General features: G+C 36.6%; 1 protein-coding gene across 1 annotated transcript; it reads left to right on the top strand.

Moving 5' to 3' along the window:
* The first annotated feature begins 6,583 nt into the window (after positions 1–6,583).
* LOC121752942 (putative receptor-like protein kinase At1g80870) lies at positions 6,584–9,157 on the top strand. The gene has a single exon (XM_042148045.1). The coding sequence runs from the start codon at positions 6,768–6,770 to the stop codon at positions 8,943–8,945; it is 2,178 nt and encodes a 725-aa protein (XP_042003979.1). The 5' UTR covers positions 6,584–6,767; the 3' UTR covers positions 8,946–9,157.
* The last annotated feature ends 1,606 nt before the right edge of the window (positions 9,158–10,763 follow it).

The following is a 10,763-nucleotide window of genomic DNA, read 5'->3' as shown; positions in this document are numbered from 1 at the left end:
TAACAATGAATAAGTAAAAGAATATTGGAGATTTCATTATTCTTTTATATTACGAGGGGAATTTTTGTATAAAAATTTCAGACGACCCTTTTCATTACAGGATTATTTTCATTTTATAGCGCGAGCCTTAAATCTCTTGTAAAGTAAAGAATATTAGTCTCTAAAATCATGAATTTTGCCAAAATTTTGTATTTCCCATGATCTTTGAAATTAGTCTATAATATCACAAACTTTGCATTTTGTTTGGTATTTTCTAAACTTACTCAAATAAGATATTTTCATCAAATCTTATTTTATGTAGGCAACCGTGATTTGTTTTATGATATTTTAAACACCTTTTAAGTTCATAGCATGTAGGATAAAAAGTCATGTAGAAAATCAGGTTGATTTAATTGTGTCAAGTATGATAAAAATGACTCGTAAGTTAGTCAAATATAGTAATAGACATGTTGTGGGAAATACCAAACAAAGTGCAAAGTTAGTGATATTATATACCAATTTTAAAGTTCGTGGGAAATACCAAGTTTTGGGCAAAGTTTATGGTTTTAGGGATCAATTTCCCATTTCATTATTCTTTTATATTACAGGGGGAATTTTATAGAAAAAAATCATACGACCTTTTTTATTATTGGATTTTTTCGTTTTATAGCGTGAATCTTGTAAGTTTTCTGTCTCACATATGAGACATGCTAATTCTAAACAGAATTGAATTTTTGATGTAATTTATTAACTTGGTATAAGACATATTTTTTCCTAATTAATTAGCTATTAATTGAATATATTGATCTGAATGAGAAGGTTTTCTAATTAGTCTTTAGTTATTGACTAAATATATATGTTTCCTAATAGTTTATTGCTATTAAGGAAAATGCAATATAATGTTATATATTTACCATTAATTAGCCATTCAAAGTATATATGGTACAATTGGTGATTGAGTTTGGAAGAATAAAATCATATAACCCATTGAAGAAATATTTAATTCCTATAATGCGGTCAAACTATTAGACCAACATATGATAATGATTTCAAGAATCAATTCCATTGATTCGGCTATGTTTGGTATAAAAAAGAAATGATAAATAGCTAATTTGAAGGAAAAGGCATTAATTGGTTAATTAAAGTTTATCATCTATCTGCCTATAAATACAAGTGTAGTGATCACATCAAATCACATCATAAACGATAGAAAGAGAGAGAGAAATAAATCATTGGAGTTGGAGGTGCGCCACCACACCGAAGAAAGTTCAAGGAAATCTTCTTCTCCTTCCTCAACCGCTTCTGCAATGAATCGTCAAGATATGTTTCGATCATATTATGTTTGTGGTTAATACGTGAAATACATGTTGTTCAAAAATCTTGCCATATATATATATATATATATATATATATATATATATATATAGGATTGTGATCAAGATAGAACCATTCTTAAACGTAGAACCATTCTTAAACGTAGAACAAATGCCAAACGGAGGTCGTTAGATCTTTTAATCCAATGGTGTTGATTTGCACAACAACTTCCCATTACAACCAAAACTATTATTAATGGGTGAATGCAGATAAGTGAAAAAATAAAGCATGCATGGACTCTTCTTCGTTTCATTCATTCTTCCATCAACATGTGAGTTTTTTCACTTGTTGAGTCCGGAATGTCGTGAAAACATAGTCTAATATGTATGATTTTTAATCTTGACCGTCATTTTTTCCTCATCCAATGAATAAAATATGTAGAGTTCTAGGTTCTACACTTAAGAATGGTTCTATCTTTAACGTAACCCTATATATATATATATTCAAAAATCTTGAATATATAATACAACAAACCTGTCACCTCTTGGCTATTGTAAATAGCCAGACCGCTATTGATAATAATTTTTAAATATAACAATTAGTACTATATAATTTTGATTTCGGAATATTGTAACAATTTCAAAAATATAACACATCAATCTTTTCTACTTAATTTTAATTAAGAAGACATTTAACATTTAATTACTTGTCATCTTATCTATTCCTCAATTTAAGGAATTCATTTTTAATTGTGGTAGTTAACATATTACACGGTATAATATCGTTTTAGTTTTTTCTAAAACAGTTTTTGTTTTTTCTAAATATAGTTTTATGTTTTCGCAACTAGAGATTTTTTCTTTCAAACATTTGATCAAACCTTTGAAATAGCACTTAGCGAGTCTCTTTCTTCAGAATTTTCAAATAATATTTGGAAATATTTAAATGGGCTCACAGAAAAAAGTGCAGGTTGACAAGCAAAGAATTGAATACATATTATACATAAGTTAATTTTAGATATTTTGACAAAAATAAAAAAGTGACATTTTGAAAAACAAAAAAAAGGAGAAAAATACAAAGAAATGACTCACAGCCAAAATGCAAGTGGGAGAGCAAAGAATTGATCAGGGCCTCAGGGGAGAGGTAAGTTAAATTTAGTGGAATAGATATTTTGAAAAACCAAAAAATAAGAAGTGATGCACTAAGAGCATCAGCAATGGCGTCCGTCCCGGCAAAAATTCCGACCGGCGTATCGAAATTCCGCGGCGGACGTCCGCCATTGTGCATGGTATGCAAGGATACGGAATTCCGCCGAGGACACCGCAGTTCCGCGGCGTTTACGTGGAATTCCGTTGCGACGCCGCACGGACGTCCGCCATTGCGTTGACTCCCACGGACGTCGGCGCGGAATTCCCGTTTATTGCATTAAATGTTCTTTTTTAAATTTCTATAAATACGTCATGTTGAACTTCATTTCATTCGCACCACTTGTATTAATGAGTATCTCTCTTTCTAAAAATACATTTCTTTCGAAGAACAATGGAGCACCACGATAGCGATTCCCCCGCCACTAGCGAGTCACCGACGCATTATTTTCCCGTCGGCAGGAGTGCCAGAATGCCGGGGATGATGCCCCAATCTCAAATGCCATCGGGAATGATGCTCGGGTACTACAACATGTACCCGCATTTGTATAGGATGATGCCCCAGATGCCCGGGGCGAGTGCCAGAATGCCCGGGATGATGCCGGGAATGCCGGGGATGATGATGCCCGGGATGATGCCGGGATCGCATGTCGCTGCGGGGGAGTAGGCAGGGGGTCCCCCAATCGCCGGTGGACAACGTCTATCGGTCCTATATGGATTTACTGTCGACGAACAACCCGACGAGTTCTTCTCTTGAGACTCAGTTCACTGGCAATGACACGTTCTTGCTCGAGGAGTTGGGGCTTTCTCCGATTCGGGATTCTCCCACCGACGCACCACCCGCGACAGTGAGGAGGGGGAGGCCAGGGCGAAGGAGGGGCAGGGGACGGGGCGACCCGATGTACGAAGGTGAGGAGGGGGCCGCTGAGGTGGGGGAGGGATCCAACGGGAACAGGAGGACCGTCTGGATCATGGACGAGTGCGTCGCGTGGGCGAAGGCGTGGATTAGTGTAGTGGAGGATCCTTACATCGGGGCGAACCAGCACATCGACCGGAAGTGGTGGCGCATTAGCCAAAGCTACCTCCAGTTCAAACCGTCAGGGGGGAAGGCTCACAACAAAGAACAATGCCGGAAACAGTGGGATCGGCTGAAGAGGCAGCTCAACCGATTTGCCAACATTTACACAAAAAACCTTCGCTCGGCAACCAGCAGCATGTCTGCCGAGGATGTGAACCTCCTGTCTCATCAGCAGTTCCCCGACACTCAGTTGGGCTTCGGGGAATTCAAATATTGGCCGGTGTTTCTTGTGGTGCAGTCTTTGGCCAAGTTCACTGCGGGTGTTGAATCTGGCTGGCCGAAGCGGACGAAGATCAGTGACTCCGGAGAGTACAGTAGCAGTGCCGGTTCCGCGGAACTCCCCCCCGCCGAAGCAGAGTTCCCGACACCCACATCATCGGCCCGCCGCCGTCGCCCGGTTGGGCAAATGCCCGCGTCGCGGATGGCGAGGGGAAGCAACAGCGGATCCGCCGAGGCCCAATCGGCAGCACCCGCCCAAAACGATCCCGAGAACCCCTCATTCGCCCGCATCGCGGCACATGAAACCTTGTTACGTGCAATGGTTGAATGACGCCAATCGACCGACCCCCATTACAAGCGGTCGCTTAAACCCCTCATCAACAGTATGCGGCGCGATTTGGGGTCGGAGACATGTCGGACGGTGACGGCGAGGGGGTGACGGCGGCGGCGGGGAATCCGAGGAGTGAGAAGCTGGTTTTTATTTTAATAATGTAATTTTTTTAGTAATTATGTATTTTTTTTATAATGAAGTATGTTTTTTTAAATAAAGTGGTTACATTTTCTCCGTATTTGTGTCGACTGTTTAATTCCGTAAATTTCTTACTTCCGGAAATTGTTTAATTTGTGAATTTTTTTAATTGTGGGAAGTCCTTCGGGATGTCCGCCACTGTGCAGTGGGAATTCCTTATGACGTGGCAGTGCAGTGGGAAGTCCGTATGACGTGGCAGGAGGTGTTTTTGGGAATTGCGCGGAGAATTCTGTCGGGAATTTTGCGCCGATGCTCTAATAGGGAGTGAACCTTAGTATATGGAATAGCACATGAAAACATAGTACAATATTTTGGAATTATTCATTTTTTCTGTTAAAAAAAGTGAATTTTCCACTAGGTAATATGGTATGGACTACTTTCACTTGTCAAATACTACTAGTAATTATTAGTACGACTTAGCATTTTATTATGCTAATTTGGTAAGCCTAGAAAGACGCTTATTTCCAAATTTGAAAAATGTAGTCATTTTCAGAAAGATTTAATATAAATGTTACTCCTAAATTTTAAGTTCAATTCAACTAAATTACCAATTAATTTTGTTGTTAATTAGTACTCTTTGTGTAAGTTTTTAACAATGAAAAATAAATGATATTGAAAATTTATGAAAATTTTCAGTGATTTCGAGTTGGATTTAAAATAATTATATCATATATACTATTTTTTTCTTAAATTTGTAGATATTTAATTTATATTTTATATGTTTTCTAAATTGTTGCAGAATAATTAATTTGAAATTCATTTTGAATTAATTTTCAATATAATGCATATTTATACTAGGCTCCTTGATAAATGAGCAATACTTTCTAATTGTTGCTAAAAGAAACAAGAGGGGAGTTAAGCATCCTATCGTATTATTATTTTTATTATTTATACTATTTATCTTAATTCAAATATTTTGTTGATTTTGTTTTATTTAGCAATCTTTGCAGATAACAATTATTTTTATTTTATCATCACTAAATTATAAGTCTACTTTAATTCATTTACCACTGCGTATAATATTTGTATACATGCACTTTGTATAATACGAATATACTTCATAGTTTAGACAATATAAATCAACACCGTATGGTCAACGAAATGAAAAAAGACAAATATTTGTGGATATAGAAAAACTCTTTATTTTATGCAGTATATATTTTATTTTTCATATCATCGATGTGGAGTTGGACATAGTACATAACGCAATAATTGAAGCTTTTTTCACATTAAAGGAATAAATATTAAAAATTACCCATTTCCGTAATTCTGGCACATCGATCAAATAACGACGTGCATGGCTTTCTAAGCAATCAAACAATAACATTTGTCAGTAGCTATATTTATAAGAAAGGATTTGAATAGATATTAAAAAACAAGAAAAAAATGGAATACCAATCATACCGATACCCCAAAATTCTCCCTTCAAAGCTGCAAATGCATGTCTGTTTAGTCAAAAGTTTCAATATATGGGCACCTTTTTCAATTTATTTTCGAGTAAACATCTTTTCGAGTTCACAAATTTTGGCAAAGTATCATTTTAGGCACGTGAACTTTGAAAATATCATTTTAGGTCCGTCAACTACAAGTTAATATCATTTGAGATATTTTGAACTTTTTCCCAACGAAAATGCCCTTAAAGCCTTGAAAGGCCACTTTGGACGATTCTTTCGTCACTCATCTTGTGTCAAAGACCTAGAGTCCAATAATTTTTTTTACTACTATTTAATTCAATTACCATCCAAATTGAATTTAAATATAATTAAAAATTGCCGTAAAAAATATGTGTTAATTTTTCAATTTTTAGATGACCAATTATTTAGGGATAGTGAATTGAGACTTGATACTTTATTTTATTTTTTCAATGTAAACTGCATTTTAACAATTTACTATAGGTGATTTGTGAAATATATTTAGTTTATTTATTTTGAAATTAGATAGCTATTAATTTGGATTGTCATTCGGAGTATTATTTGTATGAGTTTCAGAATGGAGATCAATTAACATCCAAAGTGAATTTATATATAGAAATTTGCCGTTAAAAATTGTTGGACTCTAGGTCTCTGACTCAAGATGAGTGGCGAAAGAATTGTCCAAATTGACCTTTGAAGGTCTTATGGGTATTTTCATCCGAAAAAAGTTCAAAATACCTCAAATGATATTAAATTGTAGTTGACGGGCCTAAAATGATATTTTCAAAGTTAACGGACCTAAAATGATATTTTGGTAAAGTTTCATGGACCTAAAAAAGAAGTTCCCTCTTATTTTTTCTTCAATTCTCTCCCCAATTTCAACTCAATCATCTACATTAAGTTAAACCATATCTCCCTAAATCTGTTATACAGTATTATCTAATTTACTCAATTTTTTCATAATTTCAGCAAACTCTACAGTAGTACTAATATATACTCCTACATAATTCTATGGTCATCAAACTCCAGCACTTGCACGTCACCAAATTTATTTAGTTTTCTTCAACATTCTGTGAAAGCCAGAACTGAAAAAAATGGCTTCAAGGCAGCCATTCCCACCAAATCCAAGGCCTAAAACCAGCATAATTTTTCTTGCAATCACAATCTCTACTTCACTCATCATTCTCTCTGCAATTCTATATTTTCTTTACTATTTATGGTACACTTTAGTTCACAGGTCAAGAACCAGCCCATTTGATGGAGCTTCTCCATTGAAGCAGCTCCAAAGATTCAGCTACAAAGAACTCAAGAATGCCACCAACAGCTTCAGTAGCTCCAACTGCATAGGAAAAGGGGGTTCTTGCACTGTTTTCAGAGGAATCTTGAGGGATGGGAAATTGGTGGCTGTGAAGCTTCTTGATTCAGCCTCTTTTCAATGTGAACAGGAGTTTCAGAATGAGTTGAAGATTCTTGGTGGGATAAAATCCTGCCCTTTTGTTGTTTCTCTGTTGGGTTTTTGTGTGGAGGGAGAGAAGAGGCTCGTGGTGTATGAATATATGCCTAACAGAAGTTTGCAAGAATCGTTATTCTCTGAATCAGACAGCCTTAACTGTGGTGATACGAGACTGAGTTGGGGCAGGAGGTTTGGTATAATTCATGATGTTGCAAAGGCTTTAGCTTTCTTGCATAATGAATGTGATCCTGCTGTGATACATGGGGATGTGAAGCCAAGCAATGTGTTGCTTGACACTGAGTTCAGAGCTAAGCTTTCCGATTTCGGCTTGTCTAGGTTGAAGGTTGAGAGTGAGGGTGAGATTGGTGTTGATATGTTCAGTCAGGATCTGTGGAAGAGTCAAGAACTCTCAGGAAACTCGAATGCCGGTGTGGGAGGGGGTGGGGAGAATGAGAGTACTCCTAATGTAGGGACTCCTGTGGAGAGCCATGAGAATGATGAGGTGGATTTTGCATTGGCTTTGCAAGCATCTGCCTCTTCCAAGAGTAATTGTAGGGTTTATCACAATGTTATGGGATTAGCTATAAATTCTTTGAATTTCAACTTTAGCCCTGATTGTGGGAGTGAGAATAAGGGGGGTGGGGAATTGAAGGGGAAGGAGCTATCAGCAAATGAAAATGGTGGGGTGGAGTGGAGTAAATTTGTGCCTTATGATGATGAGTTGAGCAGTGTGGATCATAGCAAGGAGCTGAACTCGAATGCTGCTATCGTTGGTGAAGATAATGGCAGTCGAGAAGATGCGGGTGCTAAGCAATGGGGGAAGGATTGGTGGTGGAAGCAGGATGGGAGTGGTGAGTTTTGTAGCAAGGACTATGTGATGGAGTGGATTGGTAGCCAGATTTGCCATTCGACTGATTGGGACGAGGAGAAGGGGGCAGTCGAAGAGAAAGCTAGCTCGGATCATGCTAAGCATTTGTATAAATGTGAGGAAGTGGGTGAGAATTCTGTTCAAGAACCGGCATTTGAATCTAGTGGGGAGGGTGTTGAGAAGGAGGATTCGAAAAGGCGGAGGGCTCGCGGAAGGAAGCATAGGAAGATGCATGAATGGTGGAAAGAGGAGGAAATGGATGAAGCTAAGAAGGCAAGTAGGCTTCTAGTTTGGAGAAGGGGTAGGTTCAAAGTGCCACATTTGAGACTAGGGAAATGCTTCAAGTTCAAGAATAGGAAAAAGTTGAGGAATGGAGATGATCATCATCACAATGCAGATGATCAGAACATGGAGTTTAGCTTCAGAAAGGGGTGGAGGAGAAAGAATCCACCACGTTCCATGGGGAGCGAGGATCTTTTCAGCCGGGAGCTGAGCAGCACAACGAGCATGAGGGGCACGTTGTGCTATGTGGCGCCAGAGTACAACGGCTATGGCTACTTAATGGAGAAGGCTGATATCTACAGCTTGGGAGTGCTGATCCTTGTGATAATCTCCGGGAGGAGGCCGTTGCACGTGCTGTCCTCGCCCATGAAGCTTGAGAAGGCCAACTTGATCAGCTGGTGCAAGAGCTTGGCTCACTCTGGGAACACACTTGAGCTGGTTGATCAAAGGCTGAGAGATGAGTACAGCAAGGAACAAGCCACTTTGTGCATAAATTTAGCCCTTGCTTGCCTTCAAAAAATGCCCGAGTTAAGGCCGGAAATCAGCGACATTGTCAAGGTTTTGAAAGGCGAAATGGAGCTCCCTTCACTGCCATTCGAGTTCTCCCCTTCCCCGCCTCCCAAGCTTCACAGCCGGTCAAGACGAAGACTCAAGAGCTGCGCGGATTAGCTTGGTCATTTCGTAGGATCGGACCAGGAAAAGGGCTTGATCAAGAATGTTTCAATATTTTTACCAAATGATGTTTATAATTGTGGATTGATGTGATCAAGTTTAAGCTTTGCCTTCTTTTATGTGGATTGATCAGATTCTTACTTACACAAGATAGGATTCAATATTAAGAGTTAGACCCTTTTGAATTCAAGAACTTGTGTTCCAATTGAGTTTAAGAAAACTAACAAACTTACAAAATTTTAATATGACAATTGACAAGTGAAGAAAGTCCTAGTGTGAAAGGGACAAGGAATCTACAAGACAATTGAAGTATGGTCTTGGCTCAGTAGTTAGGGATATTTATTACAAAAATGAGCCACCCCAGCTGCATTGGAATCATGATTTATTATGGTTCACCTAAGTAGTAGTAATATTTGGTTGTGTAGGAATATTTTAAAACCAAACGAGCCGAAACAGTATTTAATGTTTGAAATGTTTGGTAGAATCATTTTTGTTTATGATGTGAGAATTGGCTAGCCCAAAAAATGAGGCTTAAATATAACAGGGAATATAAATTATAAAAATGATTTCTTTCTCCAATTTTTACTCTGTAATTTGGTTGAAAATGTAGAAATTTTAGAAGGATTGCGAAAATGAACTCTCTCTTATAATTTTGTATTTTCAAGAAGATATACTAGTACATCATTGTTTGTTGATTACATAGGCAGCTATCGACCAGTCATTAATTCTGGACAATAGTCTTCAATTCAAATTTAATGCCGCCCATTCAATATATGTAATTTAATATTATCCGATATAGTTTTCCGTTTGAAATTATTATTGATGCGCATTAAGTTAATATAGTTGCAATAAATTTTGGAAACTCAATTTAGATATAAAATTATGCAATATCATTTGCTTTTTTATGTGAGAAAGAGCCTTATCTAAATGATATTGCGAATGGAATACATTTTTGTGGAAATAAATGGAGTATAAATTATCTATGTATATTTGAAATAATACATACTAGGTATTTTAACTTGTAATCTAATTGATCGCCCATATCAGTGTCTAACATCATATTATGTCAAAATTAGATACAATCATACAAAAACTTGTTTCAAAGCGTCTGATTATGTGATTTAAATTGTGCTTATAATCATAAATACCGAAAAAATTATAGATAATTTTATATAGTTAACTAGTCAATTAAAAATGAACGAATTCGATTATAAGATTAAAAATAGAAGAACCTGTGTGTGTTTAATTTCAACTATATCGGTGTTCTTTATACTTTACTAGTATTGTATTTATTATTTTTTTATATTTTAAATAGAAAAAGTAGTCATTGCCCGACAGAGACCTCCAATTGGGTATGAATCTGTGGGACTATGGGTGTGAGATAGCTGTTTTTATTGGATATATTTATCTAATGTAAACTACTCCTACCAGACAAATGTTCCGTTCTTATTTAACATAACTAAATGATCTACTGATCACATCTTTTCTTCTTTTAACAAAAACATTTCATTACTATTATATTGAAGATTATGCTCTCTTATAGCATCTCCAAGGGAAGAAAGTATATAGAAAAAATATATTATGTATTTACCTTCTTAAAAAAGTGAAATATACCCTTTTAAAAAGTAACATTCCAAATGGAAAAGACATATTGAAAGGTAAATTATTTTTTAAAATAAAATAATAGTACAAAATGCATTAAAAAAACATAAAGTGTAATACCTTCTCAAATAGATTTCCCCTTGGAGAAAGGTTTTTTCATAAAAAGAAGGCAAATATGGTAGTTATAAGATTTTACTTCCCCATTGATGGGGA

This window comes from Salvia splendens, chromosome 10 (genome assembly GCF_004379255.2).
Source record: "Salvia splendens isolate huo1 chromosome 10, SspV2, whole genome shotgun sequence".
In the NCBI taxonomy this organism is placed as follows: domain Eukaryota; kingdom Viridiplantae; phylum Streptophyta; class Magnoliopsida; order Lamiales; family Lamiaceae; genus Salvia; species Salvia splendens.
Note: the sequence above shows the minus strand (reverse complement) of the source record. Positions and strands in the feature narration are given on the sequence as shown.